This window comes from Sinohyriopsis cumingii, chromosome 6, assembly GCF_028554795.1.
Source record: "Sinohyriopsis cumingii isolate HCF-2022 chromosome 6, ASM2855479v2, whole genome shotgun sequence".
NCBI classification, from domain to species: Eukaryota; Metazoa; Mollusca; class Bivalvia; order Unionida; family Unionidae; genus Sinohyriopsis; species Sinohyriopsis cumingii.
In genome coordinates this window covers 99,711,255-99,738,198 of record NC_142966.1, presented here as the reverse complement: position 1 = coordinate 99,738,198, position 26,944 = coordinate 99,711,255, and the positions used below count along the sequence as shown (strand labels likewise).

Sequence of the window (26,944 nt, the reverse complement as noted above, 5' to 3'; positions counted from 1 at the left end):
CACAAAGTTAGATGGAACTGCACTGCATTGGTATTCATTAAGTTTTAATCTACTATTGGATGACATGCATCCAAATCCAATAGTGGCAAGATAGGATTTTGGAATGCAGTTACAGCGATTGATTGTACAAAGATTTTGCCATTCCTATTTCAAAAGTTTCTTGGCTGTTGTCATATTATTCTTTATATGTCATACCTTCTTGATTCAGATCTCTTTTCAATGAGACAAAATCTTGTATGTCTTAAATATTGTTTTGCACTTAAGGTTCTTATATTATGTACCCGTTTTTATTCATTGTAGATTAGTCCACTTTTGATTTAAAATCCTGCATCAGAGTATATAATGGCAGTTGTTGGGGTTGTCTTATCTCACACCTAAACACTGATGAGGAATAATACCAGGTTTTTCTTATGATAGAATGATAATGGAACAATGTATTTAGGGTAGATTTGGTTTTCACATTTCCAACTCATGTTTTCAGCATTTTGTACTTCTGTATTTATGTTTTCAATATATAACACAACATTATCTACAGTGAATATGGTTTTCCAGATCACAGGTAAATTTGTGCTTAAATTATTACATCATATATATTCTAATTATTCAGATTTTGGATGTCAATAGGAACATCTAGCTAGTGATGGTAAGGATTGCTTTGTCTCACATCTCTTGATTTGCTCCCAATAATAATGATAGCATCAGTTACGATGATTATACAACTGTTTGTAACTGTTATGTTTTGGAATATTTATGAAAATTACTGAATATACTTGCTTATAAGACGAGTCCAAAATGCTAATTTCACTAACCCAGATATGCTGTCACATACTATGCTGTCAGATCTGGGTCTTTCCAGTTTGTTGGGAATAGTAAGTAGAATCACATTGACCCTGATCTGCATGCATATTATGCTATGTAACAGAAATGTATGTGCGTTTTCTTCATAATGGGTCTTATACAACTGTTATAAACAGCCAAAAAGGAAAATACTTTTACGCTATTCTTTCACAGCAGTCACTTCTTTGAAAATATTCTCAACTTAAAGGAGTGGAATTAAAGAGATGATAATAAAATGACAAAAACAATTCGTTTCGCTTATTTTTATCTTTTAATGAAGCAAAGAAGCATAATCCAAACGCAGTCTCATGAAACACATAATTTAGTGAAAAAAGCATAATGATTACGCCAAAAGCATAATGGTTGCCATGTATTCATAACTGAATTGGGAGATACAGACTGATAGCACTGAAAAAACAGTAATAGAAGACACTGATGGAACATATTATGCTATTTCTGAAGTAAGTTACAGGATGTGTATACGAAGTTAAATATATTAGGAAAGGAATACACTTTTGAATATGGTACTAATCAGGCAAGTAGGCTAGATAAATCTTATATTTCAAGTTGTTCAATGGTAAATATAAGAGATTATAAGATAAGTAAATGCAAAGTCTCAGTTTACCATGGACATTTTTACGGAAATAAATGGGGGGTAGGGTAGCTCATGGAAACTTAACAGAAAAGGAACATGAAGACCTAATTAAAAAAAAGAACCAACACAATTGCTAGAAAGAAAATAAAAACAGCATTGTTCACGAGTGGGATGGGTTCAAACCACAGGCACTTGATTCCTAGGTAAACTAATGTGTACACTCACCAATTAACACAAGGTAACTAACTCTTGCAAGTCACAATCTGACCCCTCATTGACTCCGATCTAATTTTCTGATACTATCTGCGCATTCAGTCACTCAGAACGTACAACACTGTAAAGATGACACTCCATACGTTTCATCAATTACCATTTAAATAACCATACTGATTGTGAAGGGCCAATGTTGCGAAAAGTCTATCCATTGCTTCATGTGTTCCACACACTGACGATAATTCCAGGGATTAATTTCCAATCTACTTCAGTGAATGTAACTATTGGTCATTACATATACAAACAACGAATACCGAAAATAAGAAACTTCCATATTAAAATTAAGATTTAATTATTATTTTCTTTCATGCTCATTTGGAAAATAAAATTGCATACATTATCTCAACTAATCTGCTCATTTACTATATTGTATGCGTATCATAGTGGTCGTGACCCTTTATACATTTGCATAAAATAAGAAACATTCCAAAAGCGATATTTCATGACAGGTGTGAAATTGAAAATATTTTTTCTTGAGATGGATATTGTGAAATCCATTCAGCAACTATATTGCAGAAGAAGAAGAAAAACCCAGTGTAATACTGTGGAAAATGGCAGAAATTACACTTACTACAGTACATGGTATGTTCTGGCTAGACATTTATATTTAGGTTCATACCCCCGCCCACATCCCTGCCAATAACCAGGTACTTAATTCTGGTGGAAACTAATAACACACTTACCACTTAATTGGCTTATCATCCCCCCCCCAATATATATTACTACAACGGGTCTTATGGCAGGTATGTTATAATATATACCCAAATGCTGCAATATGGTTTAAATCCAAATGAAGTACAGTTTGCTTTTATATGAATGAGACTGATTTCAGCTCTTTTTCGTGTGATTTGGATCACTGTACCTACTTTTAATGTTCCCATTTAGCTGAAGCTTTGTAATAGAGATCATGCAACTTCTTAATCTTTTATAAGATTGTTATGGTTGACAGTCAGCATTTGAGTTGCTGCTGTTACCCTGAGTACAAAAGTGTCTGGAGTACTGGATTGCCTAAGATCAGCACTATGGGCCAACTAATTTATTCCACATAAAGATTACCCAAATCCAGAGGCCATGAGTGTCTCCCAGTCAGCAATTTTCTGCAAATATATATTCAAGTTCATTATTTCTTTCCACGGCATTGAAGTTTAAAAGAAGCAACTTCCAATAGTAGAAATCACTTCTACTGAGTAAAATTCCTCATCACCAAGATGATTTGTGTAAATGTCCTTCATATCAGAGTAAAGTTACTCATCAGGTATCATGGTACCAATTGTTTTTCCATTGACCTCAATGCTAATGTTTTGTAAAATAAATATACTTTCTATCCTACCTCAGCATGGGTGTCACATACTGTCATAAAGAACAATGTGAAGTTGTCAATTTGACAAGGACAGAACCAGGTACTGCACAGTATTTAAGGGAGATAACTCTACTGGAACTAGACAAGAGTAAGAGTTACTAGTCACAACAAACACATTTTCAGTCATGTGCACCACATTTTAACTTATTTAATCATCCATGATACATGTCAGAATTTCATTATAAAAATTAACATGCAATAAAAACTAACAAAACAAACATATATCAGATAGAAAAGCATCTTAAATAACTTCTCATTTGTTTCATTCTTTTCATGTCACTTTCACCCTAAAACAAGTATCCCCTTAAATCATGCCATCAATGCCACTTTTGTAGCATATTAGGCTTCAACCTATAGGATGCTGAAAGTCAAGAACAGCACACACACAGCACAATAACCCTTTCAGGAGACAATGCTTCAAAAACAGTCAATAATAATGACTAAGTATTGGTCACAAAGGATTAATGTAATAAAGAGAAAGAGTCAAATAAAGTCAGTTGACTTTTTTATTCATATATTATGCTGTTTTATCTGAATTATCAATGCGTGAAAGAATACAAAGCAAGAAACAAGTTCACTGCATGGAAACTACCCCACAAATCCACTTCAGTCAATGGAAAGTACATGCGAGTAATGGAATGGAGATTCCCCTTATGTCATTTGGGCACACTGGTCTAGCGTCATATACACACCATGTTGGCCAATTCTGTGCGCCAGGTAATTCTGCGCAATGGTGTCATTTCTGTAAACATTGGATCACATGTTATTTTGGGTCAAAAATCAATGTTGTACCAAGAAAGAACGATTGTACCTTAATTAGAAAAGTGATATTCATAAAGTGTACAAAAGTATCCCACATTTCGACTCGAAATGCATATGAAAATGTGATTTCTAAATGTCAACATGAAGACCCACTCCATGACCTTCTTGAACCTGTAACCCAGAAATCCTAATTACTATGCACCTTTTAGAATCATACAAATAAATACATTATATTAATGTCTGCATCCCAACGTATCAACTTGCCGCTAGAACAGGATTCTCAAGAAATTCCCCGGTGTATAGTCTGTTTCTAATATAATTCTTTAGTAATTTGTCCCCCATCAACAAGATGTTGTAAACTTTGCTAATTTTTTACAAGATCGATTTAGTTTGCTTAATGTCTAAAGCCATTTATTGGCAATGTTTCATTAAATTTTGCAAAACTAACTATAAACCTGATCTAATTACTCAACTGCTGACAGAAACAGTCTGAAGTAATACAATTCATTTCTATAACCCGATGGATAAACGTTACATCTTTTCAAAGCTGTGCGCAGAATAGGCCGACATATCGCGAGCCATGAAAACAAGGGGGCGGTATCTCGTGTGTCCAAACATTAAAACTATTTTGAGGAGAATATTTTGGTGACAATTGCTTCTTTTCAAATGGTAAACATTGCAGTATTTTATTTTCATCAATTGGTCGAATTTGGTATGTGTTTTGCTTCAGTATTGGAGACGGACACCTTACGTGCACAGAAATGCCCAACAGAGTTGTACATGTATAATAGAACTCAGTAAAACTAGGTCAGGTCAGAATTTCCCTATCGCTCAAATACATTGAAATCCAAACAGGTTAAAACTACCAAAGTAATTATATTGCAATAAACGCACACTGGACAAATAACAAAGGCAGACAAACCTATGTAGATGCATTTGGAAGAGCTTGGTAAAACAAGTAGAAGCTGGCAAGCAAAGTACAGGCGCTGAAAGCGGATGCATCATTGTATGTTCAGTCAACGTTGTATGCATACTGAACTGTGTTGTATTTAGCATGTATGTTCCCCTGACATGATGGGCTAAGTTGACCAAACATTACCTAGGTGTTGAGCTTAGATTTGAAAATATATATTTACAAGACAAACTCCACAGGAACCTCTCCCCATCCGATGCTATTAAGGCACGTGACTTTGAAATTTTAACAACCGCCAAGAGCCCGTCGATGCTGAAAACGTATATAAAGCAACCAATCAAAAGGCAGCTAACATACCTCATCGGAAGCAGTCAGAGCTGCTGAGAACACTGCGAATGTAAACAATGTAACGAATAATAAAGAGTTACAATAAAATATGCATGTACATCGCTTGAAGTGGACTCATAAGTTACATTTGAAACACCATCAGTGCAAATTAATTATGAATAATGAATAGCAAACTGGAAACATATTAATTTAATGACGGAATCGGGAACGTAACCATGCTTGACACATAGTTTCGTTACTGTGTTTACTCCTGTTAAATACAGAATAACATGCAATATTTATATTCTAAGAATAACATGTATTATTACAAAATTTAATAAGAAAAAAACGTTAGCAGTCCATTACAAATTGATCCCTGTAAAGCTATGGGCATGTACAGCATATATCATTGCAGGACATTACACAAACATTTCAGATACACGAGAGGAATACCATGTGTTAAAGGTAGAATTTAACCAATCGAAAGCTTGGTCAGACATCATTAGGGAGAAATCTGACAAGCTCTGCAATACACTGGATGTCACCAGTCTAGATCTATACCACTATCACCAAGATGCTCATGAAAATGAAAACAAAAGTGAATTTTCCGGACAACCAAGACCTTGAATATATAAGACACTGCATCTAAGCTGTTAAGTTATTTCAGTATATTACTAGTCATACCGTTTTGCAATGTGGAAAATAAAACAAGAATACAAAGTTTTAGCAGAATATTGCTTCTTCTGATTTTCATAAAATGCATCATAACTCATTAAATGGTTTCCAGAAATCTTTTTTTTCTTCTTCCTGAGATGTAGGCTTTTGGAAACACCCCAACCCCCGTTAAAGTTAGTGCTTTCACATGCATTGAAACCTAACTATACCCCTGGTAATGGTCCAGTGGGTTGGGGTGGTGTTGTGAGTAGAGGGAATTTTAATATTAAAATAAGATAAAGAAAGGTCAGCAAATAGCACTAGTTTACAGATGCAGATGAACTACGTGTATCAATTGTCAAAATTCAAAATCGTTATAACCCTATGATCATACTCTAAGTAACAGAAAGAAGCAAATCCAAAGAGTTTTGTAAAACTTGGCAAATAATTTCATTCTCAAAGTAAAAAAATGAAAATTGAATAGTTGTATGAATTGAATCAATAATAATCCAAAAAGGTTCTACAGGAGTATGAATGAATTTCAAGTCCTCAAATATGCATCTGTGCCAACAGTCTTCATATATTGCAATTGCATTGTTCAGAACTCGTGCGAATTCACAATAATTCTAGAATATTATTTTAGTCCAATGAGCACTTTGTAATTTCACTGAATGATTCAAACCAATGCTTCCTCTCATATTATATGTAAATGTAGCATTCAACACATCTGCAGGCTGATGTTAATACAAGAATACAAGAAATAAGAATAAAAATACTTTAAAGCTCTATCTACTTGTATACACCCATAAAACCCCAAATGCAATCTTTTTCTACTCATTATGCAAATTTTCACAAAACCATATGACATAAAAGAATCTACCTGACTAAACCAGCCAATGAGAAATAACCTCATTTTTCTAAGAACCCACCTGACCTCACTAACCAGTGAGAAATTAATCCAAACATGTCAACCGGTTCAATATTTAGGTTGAATTTAACTTCTACATGCCTATTAACAGCTCAATATCTAAATAAAGTATATACTCATTAAAAAAGAGTTAGCTATATAATATCTTGTTATAGAAGATTGCTATAATTTGCAGTCATGAATAAAAATTACAAGATAGATATAGCCATGTACCAAAGGTTTAAAAAATATATAGATATGCATAACATAATGAATCTAGTTATAGTACAAGTCACATAGCTCATGTATGCAGTCCAAGTCACTTCTTGCAGCCACATGTGTCATTTTGGAGAATTTGATGGTGGCCTAGTGGTTAGAGCGTCCGCCTCAGATGCGGGAGGTCGTGGGTTCGATCCCCGGCCGAGTCATACCAAAGACTTACAAAATGGTACTAACAGCTGCCTCGCTTGGCGCTCAGCATTAAGAGGTTAGTGTTAGGACTTGTCGCCCCGGTGTCAGGATAATGTGACTGGGTGGGGCATCATGCTACATGTCTGCGGCATGATTCCCAAGTGCTAGACATCACCATAAACTGTCACACTGCAGACATCGCAGTGATATGACTGAAAAATTGTTAAAGCAACATTAGCAATCCAAATCACACACACTCCTCCTAGTCACCAGATTCTGTATATCATAGCTAATGGTCTACCTACAAAACTCTCTACTTATTTACCTGGATACTGTGCCATACCTAGTATGGATGCAAGGTTTAAGGTCTAATAGATAAGTAAATCTCCATGTAACAGTGAATCGAGTTTTCAAAGATACGTTATCTTTATACTTTGTAATCATCCAATGATCAGAAATTATTACATAAATAGTACTGTAAATAATACACTTCAGAGCATAATTGGTATATTTAATCATGTGAAATGTCAAGCTGCATCCACAGACAACTGTATTATTTCTCTAGCTGAAATATTTGTGCTACAAAAACACTGTCAAACATTATAATTGGTTACAGATTTAAAATTCAAAAAGCAGAATTGAGTTTCCATCATCTCCCGTTTTCTTTATTTCGGCTGAAATGAGATTACTTTTCCAAACTGATCTAGCATTTAAAGAGTATATTTATATCACTGAGAAGGTCATCTGTAAGATATAACAAAGTATTTGAAGAGTATATTTTAGTGACTGAAGAATTTACATCTCACTCATAGCGAATGATAAAACATTCGAACAACGTAATTTGGTTACTTTTATAAATTCCTATTTTAATCCAGCATATAACAAGATAGTCAAAAAAGGTACATTTGTAATAAGAAAATCGCCGAAGGAAACAATTTAGTCACTTTGATGACTTCATGCCCCATTCGTAATGACGTACAGAAATATTCAATTCCTTATTCCGCATATCATTTCTCGTAGTGCCTCTTGAAAGTGCACATCCAAAAAGGCATACACAAAAGGATTGATTGCGTGATGTATGAAATACAATCGAAAAAAGAAGAAATAAACCGCCCGTTGTCCTGATGAAAGATTCATGAGAACGTTGTCTGCAATCAGTGACAGCAGAATAAGATAAATAACGGTGGTAATAAAGAAGACGGCAGAAAAAATAAACATTATTAATGTCTTTCGTTCAATATGCGGTTGTTCCTGTCCGGATGATGGAGAGAGGAGCTGCACACTCTCGCCTGCAGGGTCTGTTATGCGCGATCTGGTGGTACATGATTTGTGCCGACTTCTTCGGATTTCATGGCAAATTAGAAAATACAAGACAGCCATCACACTCATGGGTAAGGCTATTATTACTGATGTCGTGCTCGAGTAAATGAGTGGAGATTCTGTGTTTTTGAAGTTGCCATCTGTTTCACATGATGTCACATTCACCATAACATTTTCATATGGGACACTGTAATGTTGTACTCCCCAATAAATTGATACAGGTGTTGCGACTATCCCGGCAGTGACCAAAGCACAAATACACAAGACTATTGCTATCTTGGGTCTAATTTGCCAGCCGGAACGTTTACAGACTTTTCTATATCTGTCAATTGCTATCAGCAACAGGCAAAGGGCAGAGGCACAGACTGTGAATACGTTAAAGAATGACTTCGCCTTGCAGATCTCAGGCACAGGATAGGTGTACCAAAAACTCTGTGTAACCATCTCTCCCGGAATGGTGGTTAGACAACTCGTCAGGTCAATTAAAGCCAAAAACAGCACGAAATATTTATAGTTACATTTGTGATACTTGAATAAGAACACATACAGAACCAGTACGTTCCCAAGGAAACCAACACAAGCTAATGTACCGACAAAGACAGTTACAGGTAAAACAACTTTTACAAATTCACTGTTCAGTTCTTCAGCAAGGTCGCTGTTTTGTGCAAGATTTCCCATCTTTAAAACGGAATATGTGGTTATCAAACCCTGTCAGCAGATCAGTATATTATATCAACACTTTCTGAAGTCAGTTTTGATTGTTCTCACTTGTGTGTTACCAGGAAACGATATTGTTGATAAATGTTTATATCAACCAACAAAACCAGGAAGTAAAATTTGCAGCAATTTTCCTGCCCGTGGCGGTATGATATTTAACAATTAAAATAAAAAATAACTAATTTGAATACAAGCACCATATTCTCATTTGGAATTCCAAGTTGCTGCGAGCAATTTCTCGCGAAATAGCCTATTTCAAGTTGGAGCTATTAGCGTCAAATGTCCACCAGCAAGCCGGATGATCACAGGTAGACCGGAAACAGCTATGCTAATTTTTTATGTCGGTCTTCAAGAAACGGAATATATATTTAACAGGGGAAAAATCGGAATAATAAATTGAAACAAATGCATTTTAAATTTAGATCTCCTCAGGTGCAGGAGGTCACGGGTTCGAACCCCGGCCAAGTCATACCAAAGCCTTTTTAAAAAAAAATGTTACTAACAGCTGCCTCTCTTGGCGCTTAGCATTCACTACTTATATTAGCAACAGGGGATGGTTTTTTCATAATTATAGAATATATAAAAATGGAATGTTTTCTGCATAATTTGAGAGTGCAGATTTAATTAATAAACCCATCTTTGTGATATCTTTTAGAATAAATTCACATGAAGCATTCAAACACACGTTATGGAGGGGGATTACCGCCATAATTCTATGCCTGATTTTCTAATTTTCCTCGAAGCATTCTTGTAAATGACTGCTTGCAAGTTCTGCATTCATAATTCCATCCATGTATATTGTATTCTTCATTGGTGCAAACTGTATGTGGCAGTTTGCAAGTGCTACTTTCCTTCTGCATTATTGTAAATGGCTGCTTACAAGTTCTACATTCATAATTCCATCCATGTATATTGTATTCTTCATTGATGCAAACTGTAAAGGGCTAGTTGCAAGTGCTTAGATCTACTTTCCTTCTGCGTCATTGTATCTTTCTTTTTGCTAAACGCTGAATTCGTTCTGTAATTTGTCGAATGGCAAATGCTATGTCAGTTATTACAAGTTTTATATTCTATTTATAAACTTGCCATATTACAAATTACACCATTCCAACTCTTGATTTCATTTAGATTTGGCCTTGCAACAATCTAATTTTGTCAGTATCGTCTTTCTTGTCCAACTCGTATCGCCATCTGTTGTCATAATGGGATACTACAGTATTAGCATGGCATTATGACAACAGATGGCACTCTAAATTTCCAAGTTTTTTTCCTCAATAAAATAATGAATGCTCCTCACGGGAAGTTATATTGCTTTACGGCACTAATTTTGTTGTGGCTAGCAGCACAGGGGCTCGTTACAAAGAAAATCTAGGGATGGGGGTTCTAACCTGTAATAATATTACAGGTTAGAACCCCCATCCCTAGATTTTGTTTGTAACGAGCCCCTGTGGCTAGTAGCATATACAAAACTTAATAGATCTACGTGTGGAAAGAAAACGAACTCGTAATTCTTTCAGTCCCGTCTTTTTTTTGGTGTAAGTTAGCGACGAAGTTTTAATCGTTCTCTAAAACCATGTTCTTTTTCGAAGCTCTAAGTGATTTATAGCACCTTAAGAAAACAAAAACGCCATCACAACAGCAGGGTGGTCTTTAGTCCTACATGTAAGACCTGATGGTGATATTTATGTTGTGGGCGTCAAGTACCTAAAACAAAATCAGCATGTGTTATGTCTTACCTGTAGGACTAGCTGGTCTTAGACCAGGTCTATCGTCAACCCCGCTGGCCATATGAACCCAAAAATGTAAAGTTAGCGGGCCATACATGCTAATATATGCTGTAATAATAGAACTTATTTTTCTATGAGCGCGGGCCACACAAAAGATTCCCGCGGGCCTGCAGTTGGACCACCTTGTACTACAGTTCTGTATTGTCATATCACAGACTCCCCAGTTTTGACGCACTTAAGCACTGGCTTTCACGTTTTGATAAATATACTTCTTTCATATTGATATCTCATTATTTTGGAAATATTAGTTATTTTAGAAAAGTACGGATCAGAAATGACTGATATATTCCTTCGTTTCTTCACGAGCTTTCATAAGACGACCCCTGGTCGTAAAGATCGTGTAGTACATCACCTATTTTGATATACCTCACAGAAGTCAATCTTTTCCTGTGATACTATTGTACATATGCTCCGGCGAAAATAACATATTTCAGAATAACATCAAAAGCACATAAAATAAAGATTGGAGCACACACACCCCAGCCCTATATTCATTGAAAGGATACATATAATTTTCTTTGTAATGAGCCTCTGTACATCTCTCTGCCTAAATAAACAGCTTGTAAGGTCAACTGACGGGAATGAGGGGAGTAACTAATCACCCCAAGACGCACCAAACACTCTTGAAAACACCCTAAGACACTTCAAATTATGTTTTAATGTTGAAATTATTTCATTTGAACAGATAATCATTTAATCTTAAATACCCCAAAATTGAAAATTAAAAATCCAAGAAATGTTTAAGCCAATTACCTAGTCACCCGCAGCAATGAAAGAGTTATTGTGCTTCTGATTCTAAGCATTGAATAAAAGCATTCTGTTATGTATGGAGATATAAATACCAATTGCACTGTAAAGTAATTGAATACTCATTTTATTTTCGTTTATCAATATGTATCCAGGCCACACCACAAGGAGGTACACTTTCCATGGCCCATTTTTATTGATATTCTTTTTGGGAGGGGTTGCTTTTTTTAAAACTAGACACACACACACACACACACACACATATATATATATATATATATATACATATATATATATATATATATATATATATATATATATATATATATATATATATATATATATATTACTTTTTGTCATTGTTTCCTTTTTGATGTCATTTAGTATTACCGTTATATACATTTACCATTTGCCATTTAAAGTCCTACAAAAAGCAATCAGTGCATTTTTGTCCTTTTGTCCAATAGATGCTGTCACTGTCATGATTTGCATGCTGTTCCTTTTGCCTTAATAACAACTGAAAATTTCTTGTGATGTTATGAATTTTGAATTTTGTCCATAAATAATTTTAAAACTAAATATAGAACCCTTAGGTTCTAATTATTCAGCGTACTGCACTTTCTCACATTAAAGATTATAAAAACAAAAACTTTAAAAGAATTTTTGAAATATTGATGTAGTGACACATGATTCTGACTTATTGTGTTGCTCTTTGTCATTTAAAAGTGGTTTAGTCAGAATTAACTATGATAAGAAAGAGACAGAGAATGCACCAAAACTCGCATATTTCATTAAGTTATTGTAATTATATACATGTATCCTAGGTAGATGAGTTGTTTTGGGACAGTCTTATAGTGTTTTGGGATAGTTTTGCGATGTCTTGAGGTCTCTCCTTCAATAATTATCAACACAGGAAAACACTTGACTGATCCTACTTGATAATTATACTGATGACTCCTTTTTTTGGGTTTGATTTTATTTAATTGCCTATATGTATCCTGGGTTGTTGAGGGCGTTTTGGGCGTTTTACTGTTTTAGGGTAATCATGGGTTCTTTCATTTGGTGATTAAAAACATGGGGAAAAAACTCCTGATCTTACTCGTTAATTATATAATGCAGAATTTTGCTGATCACTATCATTTTTTTTTGGTTCGATTCACTATAATTGTATACATGTATCTTGGGTAGGTGAGAGTGTTTTCGGACAGTTTAGTGGTGTTTTGGGTTAGTCTTTGTCTTGGGAACTTTAGTCAGACTTGGAAAAAAGAGGCCAGATGTTCCTGAACTTGAATGAAGTGTTTAGCCGAGAGTACTACAGTATTGCAGGTCTTAAAATTAGCAGTCAGCAAACAAGTAATTAAAGATACTTAAAGGTATTATATATGTCTATTTATTGTTCTTTGATTATTATTTAAATGCATTTAATTTCCAGTTTCAAAAAGACGATTGTTGGAAAAGATTGTTAGACAGACACCATGTAGATTCCAGGTTGTGAAAGACGAGTTACTCTGATACCTCATTAATATGGGAAAATATCTGTAATGGCATATATGTATCCTAATGTAGGGATCCTGATATATATGTTACTTAAAATTCACATGAAAGTCGAGGAAGTATGTTAAGAAAACCCAGCAGTGTGATATATTGAGAATATTATTGAGTATAGTGCTTACGTGAACATCTGTTGAATTATTTTTTCAGATATTGATAATGCCTGTAAATATTGACCTAAACAATATTTAAGTTTAGCATTTATCAAAAAAAATAAGAAGTGTGTTACCTATTGCACTGGTTTAAAATTAGGGTAGGTAGGTATTTTTTTATATTTTTAAAACATATATATATATATATATATATATATATATATATATATATATATATATATATATATATATATATATATATATATATATATATATTACCTACTAAGCACTACAAGTACTGGGCAAAACCGGCTTATATATTACCTACTAAGCACTACAAGTACTGGGCAAAACCGGCTTATATATTACCTACTAAGCACTACAAGTACTGGGCAAAACCGGCTCAATTAAATCATCAGATATATTTTGGGGATTTTGTTTTCACCCTGAGGGGAAAAAGTGCTCTAGTCAGCAACAAAAAACTGGGACAGTCAGGCAGCTGGATGTACACATTTGTATTTTCTTACCTAATAATTATATCCAAAATGAATTGAAGACTAGACTCTAATGCTGATGTCAGAAATTTGCTCTTTGAATTTTTTTGTAGCCTGGTTTCTTTCACAGATGGTGTCATCTCATACATTGTTGTATTTTGCCCTGATAATATTTTGTGACCAAAGCATTCTTCTGTTCATTTCTTCATGTAGTTTTATTGATGATTTATGTATAAATATGTTTTTGAGAATGCACATTATTTAAATTGGTTGTCAGTAATGCTTAGGAAATGGTTTTATTTTGAAACAAAAGTATGCCAGTGATATGTTTTAAATGCACGTTTAATGTGCTAAGAGATAAAGTAACACAACGTTTTAAAGTCAACACCTGTCAATTGAAAAAGCTATCAGAACTTACAGAAAGCAACATTAACATACTTTACATTTTGGCTCGTATGTTTAGATTCAATCTATTGTTTCTTGACCAATATGATAATCATGTCATCTGACTCTTGCATGACATCACAGGATATTTAAGATGACAACTGGCTAACAGATTGTTTACAGTTATATAGATTTTTTAAAAAAATAGATATTATTTGAGACCATGGGTATGACCATTATTGGAAACACTGATGTTCAAAATCCAACTGATGATACAGAACAGGTAACTTATGGTCATCCAGTGTACGGTGATAAGCATGTGATAGGTGGTACTTGGCAGTAAAATACTGTAAACTTGGAATACCGCAGTATCATACTACCAGTGATATCATATGAAGGATATTATTTATTTGTTTGGTGTTTTTGTTATATTGTTCATTTGAATGTTTTATGCATGTTTATCACATGCAGTCTTCTGTTTTGAAAAGATAGAAGTGTTTGTAATCCTTTTACTTCGGTAATATCTCCATACAAAACCTTCTATGTACCAAATACATTTGTAAATTATGCCTCAAGAACACACTGGTTATATTCATTAGTGACAGCTTGAAGAATTATCCACCAAAACATATTATTACCTGATTCATATTAATTATATTCGCTTTACAAAAGTGCTGTTGTTTTGAAGAATCTAATTTTTTGCAGGTGATAAAATAACCTTTTTGCAATTAATATTGGCAGAAACCATGAAAAGGATGATAAATTGTAATTTCTTATGTTTTGACCATCACAAAAATACCAGATATATATCTGAACCTGAGATGAAATTTGAAATTTGGCCAGTTTACCAACTCATGTGGTATTCACCAATTGTATTTGAAATAAATCATAGAACCATCAGCTGGTCTGATTTTGTGTCAGGTGTTTTTTCATAGTGTCTGATTTAAAAAAAAAATAAAATCTTTCTTGCATTTCATCCTGAAAGTTGAATCTAGTACTTTGTCATAATAATGTACAGTAATTAAGATGATAATACAGTAATGTTAAGGAAACTCCAGTAATGGAGCAAGACATTAATCATTTTGCTCATAGAGTATTGATTAATTCATTTATCAACTTGTGTTACACTTAATATCCTGGAGTGCATTTTCTGCAGTTTATTCTTTGGAGACATCACATATTAAAAGTGACTTGGCCACACCAAACTAAGGTCACTGTAGCCTGCTTGTCATGCTTTAGATACCTGTGTATATTCAGCCTTTTTGATCATTGCACCTTCAGTATATTGCACCTTGTTTCACCTCTAGTTTTTTAAATGTAATGAAGAAGATTAACTAAACTAAACAGAGTTAATTAACTTTTCAGCCCTCATTTTAAGGTACTATCTAATATTTCATGCATTGGTGTAATATAATCACATATCAATAAATCAATCAATTCATTACCCCTATTTCATTTGCAAGAAGTCTCTATGCTAAGTTGTGATACAATTAATGTTTACAAGTAAATCAAACATTATGTAGTCTAATTAGTACAATAAATTGTAGTTGATAATTTTTGATAGGGTTACTTGCATTCAAGTTTTCACCTAAAAGCAAATAGTTATTTTTGGCCATTATTTTGTTTTCCTTTTTTTACTAATAATATTTCCAGTTTATTGTTGTTTTAGGTTTACATGATAAACAATCAGCAGCTTGCAGCGGAAGGCTGCCGATGCCCTGTCTTCAGCTACCACAGTCGCATGTGCAGCAAGTACCACAGGTGGCTCAACACCAAGACCTATTACAGAGATTAACGAAAATTTACGCAATATATTTGCTCCATACAGCCATCCTAGAACTGCTGGAAGGTCCTCCAATCCAAGACGGGGAAACAGTAAAGGCAGGGCCATGGAACCCATGTCATATTGGACCCACAGATTTTGCTTGTTAGCAAGCATATCTGCGGTATAAAGAAAAACCCAGCTATCTTTTAAATCAAAGATTTTTTTGAGTTCTGAACAAACTCCCTTTGTTTATATGGAAACACAAATTCTATATGTCCCTTAATATTTTTGACAAAAATTCATAGCAGCTCTGTATGACACTTAACTAGGTATAATTATCCAGTGTGTGTGTGCGTATATGTGTGACTTGGATTGTTAACATAGCTTTACATTATTTTCAGTCATATCACTATGATGTCTGCAGTGTGGCAGTTTATAGTGATGTCTAGCACTGGGGTATCATGCTGCAGACGTAGCATGATGTCCCACCCAGTCACATTATCCTTACCCCAGGATGACCAGTCCTAACAATAACCTCTTAATGCTGAGCACCTAGTGAGACAGCTATTAGTAACATTTTTTTTAGGTTTTTGGTATGACTCATCCAGGGTTCGAACCTGCGACCTACTGCATCAGAGGATGAACCAGTTATCTGGATTTTTCGGGTACGATCATTTTTCCGTAGATTTTGCTAGCATGTCGTAAGTCCGTATTTTAAGGGTAATTTTTCGTAAGACTTACGGAAAAATCGTAAGAGTTGGCAGGTCTGCTCTCATCCAGTGCAGTATGTCTAGTCCTATTAGTGTATAGTTGAGACTAAAAGAACACCATAGGAATATCCACATTAAAAAAGCGACCCAGGTTTCTAAACACTGTGACCTACTTCACCACACCTAAACTGTGTTCAGTATCAAATAATAGTAGCAACATTAAATGGAAATATAGAGAATATTTTTGGACACACCAAGATGCATTGTGACTGTAAACACAGAAGTGTGCATATTGTCATGCCTGTATTATTTCTGTGGTAGAAGATTAATATGGTGAAACTCATAATATTGTCATGACATTGTCAGAAGGTGGTTTCAGTGCCACATTCACATCATTAGATAAGTATCATCTGTAATGGAATGATAGATAGGACAGATTTACTCACTATTGACATGTAGTAATTTTGTGACTAATTGGGGTTGGTGGGTACTAAACGTCAAGGTTATTGCTGATCTTTACTGTTCTCATCTTTGCTGCTGATGCCACATTGGACTTCATTTTGGGTGGTAGAGGGGTCTGTTATTTCTTGTGCTTTCACACACACTAACAGATTATTTTCCATATTTTCTTCAGGACAGTGTCCCCAGCAGAGATGAACGAAAGCGCCTTTATGATGCTGGTCTGGGAGATAAAAATATATATTTTTGTAAGGACAGTGACCCCGCATATTTCACGACTAAACTTGAAGTAAGCTTTCCCAGATTAAAATCTAGAAGGGGATTTGAATTCCTGAGCTCAGGCATTTGCAGCCGTGAGTTCTTAGAAAGGATTCGGATGCCACATGGCGAATACACCAGTGCTTACCTGGTGGATGAAAACAGCTTGGGGCAAGCCGTGTGCTATATATGACCCATTCAAAGAGACCTTGATTTATCAGTATTGACAGATTGCCAGGAAGCACAGGTTTGTAGTTTATATTAAAAAATGCATAACACTGCAGTGCATTAACATCGCTTACAAATTTCATTCATACAATTTCAATTACCTCACCTGTACAACTGTGGCGAGATAGTTACTTCCAATGGGAATAGCACTGTCAACGGTATTAAAGTTTTGTGTCATATTTTTTAAATTATATTGTCAATATCATTTACTGTATTCGTACGAAACTTTGGTATAATATTTATTTCATATCCAAAACTTGTACACTGATATGCTTAAGTAGCAATAGGGGACGCCGCTAGAAGGCACTGGCGATCAAGATTAACGTTTTCTCAAAATGTCAACCTCTTACACCCGGTACTTTCTCCGCTTTAATATACAAAAGGCCGACATTATTACATCCGATTGTATTCATGGTTGAAAGGTCAATTGTCTATATTTAGCGTATATGACACTGGGCCATTTCTACAACTTATTCAGCGGAAAAAAAACGAAAAACGAATCATTCAAAACGCTGAAAAACTAAATAAACGAACATATACGCTCACCTACGCCTACTTTTTAAATACTTTGGAGTTATTTTTACGAGAATAGTGGTAAAACGTGTGCGAATATTTGCGGAAAACCCACGAATTACGTCTTGTTCAAAGGTCACTCCTGCCAGCAAGAACGGTAACTCTTCCCGGCACATGGGTACGTACAAAATGTAAACAATGACAACAATACGACGTAATTTGGGTTCAAAAACACACGAAAACTTGATTGTATGAAAAGGCAGACGTTTATAGCAAGGAACCGGATTATACAGACGTACTGTCATTCATTATACCAAACTTATTACAAAATATTTGGACAACTTGTGTTGTGTAATATATTTTCGAGGTTAGAGACTCGACGGGAGTATTACTCACCGACTCTGTGATACTAGACGTATTGATAATATTATGTGATTGTGATCACTGAGATATTATCAATGTCAGGTCATCTGTTGTATGTACGATTCTTATCTAGAGACACTGGTATTAAACTTAAAATGTTCATGTTTAGTAGGGAGGGAAAAGAGGTAAAAGTTCAACTTTTTTCAGATTTTTGAAGAATGAAAACTTAATTCATTTAAAATTATCATGCCATTGTTTGTGAATATCAATATGAATATTGTCGTCATAAGCCAAGAATCGATCTGTAGTATTTCTCCATTCAAATAAATATATAATCATAAATATTTCTTGAGAACCAACTCAGTGCCAGTTTCTTCTCTATCTCTGATACCACAGTTGTATTTACTTCATGAACTATGTAATATTGCTCAAAACAATGCTCAGAATTATTATGAAAATATCGCAAAGTTAGGACTTCCAAAATTTAATGTTGCACCATCCTTAGCTGACACTATATAAATCCTGACTTACTGTATTGAAAACTTAGTGGAAAACCTTATGTCATTGATTTTATTTTATAGATATGAAAACTGACCAAATATATCTTATGATAACTAAATTCTAAAATAGCAATTGTTATTTACTAACTTGTGATTTCAGATAAATGTATATATATACAAGAACACTGTAATGAATATGCACTATTGGTTTTAAGAGTAACATACAATTTCAACTTGGTATGACTCATGATTATGCTATTTCATGCAAAAATGTTAGGGGGCGTGTGATAAAAAGGCACAGAAAGTCTTCAGAAGTACCTGGAACATAGAAAAAGGGAATTTATTCTTGAAGCTGAATGTTCACAACACATTTATATATAACCATATGTAAAAAAATATGCAACTTTCAGCATGAAGTAACATGATGTCAAGAATTTTCAAAAAGTGACCAAAGACCAATATTAAAAATGGTGGATGGTACATGTGTTTGAATGCTTCCTGTGAATTTATTTGAAGAGATATCATAAAGATGGGCTCATTTTTGAAATCTGCACACTCAAATTAAGCAGAAAATATTCCATTTTAAAAGCAACATATAATTTCAACTTGTGTATGACTCAAAAATATAGTATTTCATGCAAAAAAGTTGGGGGTGGGGTGATAAAAAGGCACAGGGGGGCTCCTGAATTATCTGGAACATAAAAACGTCAATTTATTCTTAAAGCTGAATGTTCACAAAACATTTCTATATAAAATATATGTAAGAAACAAGAAAATTTCAGCTTGAAATAACATGAGGTCAAGAATTTTCAAAAATTGCCAAAGACCAATATTAAAAATGGTGGACGTTACATGTGTTTGAATGCTTCCTGTGAATTTAATTGAAAAGATATCTTAAAGATGGGTTCATTTTTGAAATCTGCACACTGAAATTAAGCAGAAAACATTCCATTCTAAAAGCAGCATATAATTTCAACTTGTGTATGAATCAAAAATATTGTATTTCATGCAAAAAAGTTGGGAGGTGGGTGACAAAAAGGCACAGGGGGGCTTATGAATTACCTGGAACATATAACAAGTCAATTTATTCTTAAAGCCGAATGGTTCACAAAACATTTCTATATAAAATATATGTAAGAAATATGAAAATTTCAGCTTGAAATAACATGAGGTCAAGAATTTTCAAAAATTGCCAAAGACCAATATTAAAAATGGTGGACGGTACATGTGTTTGAATGCTTCCTGTGACTTTATTTGAAAAGATATCATAAAGATGGGTTCATTTTTGAAATCTGCACACTAAAATTATGCAGAAAATATTCCATTTTTATATATTCTGTAATTATGAAAAAATCATCCCCTGTTGCTAGCTTAAGGAGATATGTAGTTGTATCATTATGAATAGTGTTCAAGTTTTTGAAAGATGTGTATCTTTTACATCAGTAGTTATATTATACTGCAACTTTGTGACTCTGTTACTGTAAATACAAATCATCATGTATCATCAATACTGAAAACAATAATGCTAGAAATAGTTCATATTTATTAATTTCTTAATTGGGGGGAGAGTTCATTAACAGTAATATCTAAAAAAATCACGTGATGAAATCAGTATTGTTTAGTTAAGTATGTACATGTAAGTTTGTCATGTGTATTTTGTGCATTTACTGTGAATTCTCTTCTTTCATGCTGTTAAATCAGTTTTGATTGTTTCAAAAACACCATAACACATTCAGATTTGAGTACTAATAAAAGTGTCCATTTTTGGGAAACCACACAAATTAATATCTATCAAAGTGAATTTATGGTAATTATTCTTAAACTTTCTTATTTTTCATTTGCAGGTAGATGCACAGAAAGAAGAAAGTTTGACATGTGGGCAGATGATTGTTGTTTGAATGCTCAAAGAACATGTATCATCCTACACAATAATGCTTTATTTTACATCAAACTCAAATATGCATCTGATACTATAATAGTTAAAACTAAATGTCGTATGAATTACACAGAATAAAGCAATATATTACTTCTATTCACATAGAGTTCATCTTCGATCCTTATTATCTTTTTGCCTGACATCAAATGTCATTGCTGTATTTTTGTAGTATTATCTCAGCCTACACAACCTCTACTTTTCATTTTTTGTTTAATGAAAATGAGGGGACTGTGATCACTGAATACAACAACCAGAGAAAGAAATAAACTAATATACACTTCAGAATGTTGCAAAGACAATGTCAAAGACAAACATTCCTTTTCAGTTGTGGAACAATTTCTCTGATGACTGTTTACTTTTTTTAATAGCCGTACTTGATGATCTTACATCTTGGATCAATACTCCTCCAACCCCTACATCACTTGCATCAACAGACTTTTTAAATAATTGAAATTTGATGCTGAAAGAACTGGTGCACTTTTCAGCAAGGCTTTTAATTTTTGAAAACAAATTCCAGACCAATGAAACTTAAATTTCTTAACAAACTCGTCCTAGGCTCGTCAATTATGGAAAAACATAGCAAAATTTCTGACAATAACCATCCATACCCAAAAATCACATGAGTTTCTTTTAACAGGCACTGGAAACTAAGATGACCTTGACCATAACTTCTACATATTTAACTTATTCATGTCCCACAATATGTCCTAAAAATGTGAAATAAACCTGGCAAAACTCACTTGTACATAAATTGTCAGATTTGCTTCGAGTTAATAAAAAAATTCTGAATGGTTTCCAAGTGATCTTCCCAGGTGTTGTAGATAATGACATCACTGATGTATACATTTTAATTATCTAGAACAAATATTAATATTCATTAGACACTGGAATGTTGCCAGATAATTTTTTTGTTCCAAAGGACCTCACTTCATACTGATAAAGCAAGCCCATCTAGAGTTGCAAATGGCGAAATTTCTTTTGCTCCTTCAGTGAGTGGAATTTGCCAGATCCCTTTAAAAAAGTAAATCTTTGTGAATATTTGACATTTCTAATTTGTTAATGCAGTCATCCATTTTTGGCTTTGGAAATGAATCTGTTTTGGTGACACTGTTGAGTTTTTTTTAGTCAGTACACATGTGGAAAGTACATGTATTAAGATAAGATAAGAATTCTTTATTTCAGACTACAAAGTCCATACCTATAAATTAAAATATAATTATAAAGTAAAAACATTGTAAACATAAAATCTGGTTTAGGCACAAGAATACGTGGTGAACTGCAATTACTTTTACTTGGTTCTATGATCTATGTAATCATTCTCCAGTAAAAGTGACTTTCCTTTTTCAAATATTCCAGCTTGAGAGGATTCATCCTATAGGGCTGTTGCTTCACAGATGTATAATCTACAACATCAATGTCCTGATAGAGTATACATTTGATAGATTTTATTTATTCGTGTGAACATCAGGAAACACATGTTCATAATCATGTAATAATTGTTCTAGTTCACTCCTTTCCTATTATTCTAGATATGAAAGTTTTTGGTCCAGATTTTGGTTAAACTAAAGTCACTAGACATATTGCATTCCATCGTTTACATTCTCACTGTGTAGGATAAATACAACTAAACTGACTGAATCATTAACTGTTCTATCTCTATCAAAATACATGTACTCCTTTAACATACCAAACAGATCTTTATGTTTCTGCCTCTCAGGGCTCTTAATAATATAATTTAAGTCATCTACTTTCTTTTGAAAAGTATAACAGGGTTCCTGCAATCTTTAAAAAAAATATAATTCCATGACTTTTCCACAATTTTACAAGACCTTTTTACCAATTTTAAGAGTACCGCTTATGCAAATGTATGACCTATAATACTGACCTAATATGTAAATTTAACACAAAAACATTTTACAGTTGGCTTTTGGACATACTTCATCCAATCAGATAGATCAATCTCTTTTGAATGCCCTGTGTACAATGATTTTGAATGGTGGCAAAATCCCTGGATGTAGTGTAACTAAAGCTTATGGGGAACCTACTCTAACAAAATCCATTGAAGAAGTTAGACAGGATGGTAAAACGTTTGTGTCTGCAAATAAATGTGACCGATAATGCAAAATAACCAAATTCCATGACTTTTCCAAAACTTTGAATGACTTATAAAAATTTCAAAACTTCTCAAGGCCCTTTACTTAGCCTGAAGATGATATTGAGGTATGGGCAAGACAGCCAAACTTTACCATCAGGCTTAAACTTACCTGTGTAATTTTGTCACACCTAAAGTTCATTTTTGGTTGAGTAAAGTGAAAATTAGTTCTTGCTACTTAACAAGTGTTTAATAACTTAAATTTGAAATAAGAAAGATAGTCAGGAAGATTAATCTTGGAATCTTCATTTGAAAGAAGTTTCTATTTCAATAACTGGTCCATGGACATTATGTCCAAATACCAGTTCAAAAGATCTAAAACCCAATGATTCTTAAACTGAAAGCCTAGCAGCAAATAACAGAAAATGAACACCATCATCCCAATCCCTTCCTTTATTAAAGTACTGTTCTTCAAAATGTGATGAAGTTTTTCCATATCCCTTTGACATTCTGGGTGATAGGCAGAAAAATTAAACTGATGGATGTCTAATTCATGCATTAGATGTCGGAAATATCCAAACATAAATCTGACCCTTGATCAGACCGGACAGATATGGGGAGGCAAACAAATGTTAACAAAATTTCCAAAACTTTTAGAACAGTTTTTGCTTTAACATCTTTAAAGGAATAGCCTATGGAAATCTTGTGGATGTACCCATTATGGTGAACAAGTATTGGTTGCCCAACTTGATCTCGGGTAAGAAACCGACAATTTACCATTTTTCTGCTAAATGGTTCGTCAAATGCAGGAATAGGTTGCAGATGTGCCTTAGGTATCTTCTGATTGGGGCTTCCTACCATTTAACAAGTGTGACAAGATCTACAGCATTTATAAACATCACTTTCAATTTTCAGCCAATAAAAATGGTTCAGTTTCTTGTGACAAGTCTTATTGACAACTAAATGACAGCTTAGGAGTTTCATGGGCTCGACTATGAATTTCATGTCTATACGACTTTGGAACAACAATCTGATTGCTCACTAACCACTCATCACCAACAGATACATCTCCATTTTCTCATAATGACCCATTTTTCACAAAGTAATGAACTGGTACTTGTGTGACTTCATTTTCTGAGACCCAGTCTTTTGTCTTATCTGATGAATAGTACTTGGGGCCTATAACTTAGATTAAGCATATTTCATGCTTATAAAGTAGCTGTTACTTTCTTCTAAGACATCTTGCAACTGTAGTTAGAAATTGGCTTGTGGTTTTTATTATACTGTGAAGAAACTAACTTGCTTATGACTGTCTTCTGAGCGATTAAGTCATTTAAATTATGGAATTTACTTTATTCATTGTTCCAAGGTATATATATATGGATGTATATGATTTTAAATGATACGAAATGTAGTTTCCAGTTTGAAATCTGAGGAAAAAAGCATCTCATAATTGTTTGTAAATGTTCTTTATGTTTAGATATAGAAAGTAGATCCATATTCTTAGAATTTATTTTCTTATACAATGAGGCTATTGCAACTTTGTATCATTATATAAACACTGTAGATAGATCGCAAGGGATGTATACACATGCTGAACCATATTCTTGTAAGTTACTTGGTGCAAGTTTAGTTTCAAGGTTTTCATCCAGCCCAAATTCTTTTTCTCTCTCATTCCAAATTTCTGCGTATTATGTCCCTTATGCATGAGGGGAGGGTGAAACAAAAAGAAAGGATTGCGATGAAATTGTGTGCCATGTTAAATTCATTTAGAAAATGTGGATTATTTTACTTTTTATCATTATTTTCATGTCATTAATGATTAATGAGTGGAAATTCATCATTGATCTATCAGAATAGAACTGACAGCACACAGTTCCAAGAATGTATATATATATATATATATGCGTATAATTGCACCATAGGTGGATCACAATTTGATATGCCAATAGTATTGGTGTATCAAATTGTTTTATTCCAATACTTTAAAAGCCATGATACATATTATATATATATATATATATATATATATATATATATATATATATATATATATATATATATATAATATCGGGCTAAATAAATTTAATATTTTCCTTTCAATTAAAAAAATACGAATAATTTTGGAAAACTAAAACATATGTTCAAAATCAAAAAATAAACGTCTACAACAATTTTGGCCATATAAATATAGACATATTTATTTTGAGAACGATCAGAAAGATGTCTCAGCAAGTTGGAGTTCAAGCAGGTATGACAAGATGTAATATCGTTTAAATTTTGTTTGTATTCGGCTATACCCTATGATACCGGTTGAGGTAAATTACACATACAAAATGCCCAGATCAAAAGAGGGTGTGAAGGGTTAGCGAATATATAACATCGTGTAAGATATATCTAATTGTATACAATTAGATAAGTTTAATTTGTTCTATGCTTCTTACAGGCCACCTCCTTTCCGATTGTTAATACTCGGGAATCCATCTGACTGTAATATGCCATTACCCACAGCAAGATAACTCGAATGATATTGTAAAATAGACGCCCAACAATACCATAAAGTGGTATAATCTCGTTTCGCTAGAGACAGGGAGTAGTTGTTTTGTAAGAAATTTACATTTCACAGTGCCATCTGTTGTCATAATGAGGCATTATATCATGCCAACTTCCCTGATGCTAACTTGCAACATGCTTGATGCTACATTATAATCATGATTTTACAAGATGCAATTTGTCATAAAGTATGGACTAGGAGAACATTTTAAAGTTACGGTGTTGCAAGGCAAAATTTGTAAAATGCAGAACAAAATCAACAGCTGGAACGATGTAATTTGCGATATTGCAAGTTTATAAATAGAATATTAAAAACTTGTAATAACTGACATAGTATTTGCCATACGACAAACTGCGGAATGAATTCTGCGTTTGGCAAAAAGCAAGATACAATGACGCAGAAGGAAAGTAGATCTAAGCACTTGCAACTAGCCCTTTACAGTTTACATCAATGAAGAATACGATCTACATGGATGGAATTACGGATGTAGCGCTTGCAAGCAGCCATTTACAATAATGCAGAAGGGAAGTACCGTTTCTTGGATGTATTTAACACGTACCGTCCACCATTTTTAATATTGGTCTTTGGCAATTTTTGAAAAGTCTTGACCTCATGTTATTTCAAGCTGAAATTTGCATATTTCTTGCACATATTTTATATAGAAATGTTTTGTGAACATTCAGCTTTAAGAATAAATTCACTTTTTCTATGTTCCAGGTAATTCAGAAGCCCACCCCCCCGTGCCGTTTTATCAACCAACCCCCCAACATTTTTGCATGAAATACTATATTTTTGAGTCATACACAAGTTGACATTGTATGTTGCTTTTAAAATGGGATGTTTTCTGTTTAATTTTAATGTGCAGATTTAAAAAATGAATACATCTTTCTGATATCTTTACAAATAAATTCATAGGAAGTATTCAAACACATGTACCATCCACCATTTTTAATATTGGTCTTGGGCAATTTTGGAAAATTCTTGACCTCATGTTACTTCATGCTGAAAGTTGCATATTTTTTACATATGGTTATATATAAATGTGTTGTGATGTAGCGCTTGCAAGCAGCCATTTACAATAATGCAGAAGGAAAGTACCGTTTCTTGGATGTATTTAACACGTACCGTCCACCATTTTTAATATTGGTCTTTGGCAATTTTTGAAAAGTCTTGACCTCATGTTATTTCAAGCTGAATTTCTTACATATATTTTATATAGAAATGTTTTGTGAACATTCGGCTTCAAGAATAAATTCACTTTTTCTATGTTCCAGGTTCTTCTGAAGACCTTCTGTGCCTTTTTATCACATGCCCCCTAACATTTTTGCATGAAAAAGCATAATCATGAGTCATACCAATTTGAAATTGAATGTTACTCATAACCAATAGTGCATATTCATTACAGTGTTCTTTTACATATATACATTAATATGAA

The 26,944-nt window shown here is 33.7% G+C and overlaps 1 protein-coding gene and 1 long non-coding RNA gene across 2 annotated transcripts; one reads left to right on the top strand and one right to left on the bottom strand.

Annotated features, from left to right (window-relative positions):
* Nucleotides 1-1,089: 1,089 nt before the first annotated feature.
* On the bottom strand, nt 1,090-9,384 carry LOC149797549 (5-hydroxytryptamine receptor 4-like). The gene has a single exon (XM_089962419.1). The coding sequence runs from the start codon at nt 9,035-9,037 to the stop codon at nt 8,027-8,029; it is 1,011 nt and encodes a 336-aa protein (XP_089818545.1). The 5' UTR covers nt 9,038-9,384; the 3' UTR covers nt 1,090-8,026.
* An 8,497-nt stretch (nt 9,385-17,881) lies between these two features.
* Nucleotides 17,882-20,963, top strand: LOC149797548 (uncharacterized). Its single transcript, XR_016421531.1, has 2 exons — nt 17,882-18,359; nt 20,772-20,963. It is a non-coding gene; the product is annotated as an uncharacterized LOC149797548 (long non-coding RNA).
* Nucleotides 20,964-26,944: the final 5,981 nt, after the last annotated feature.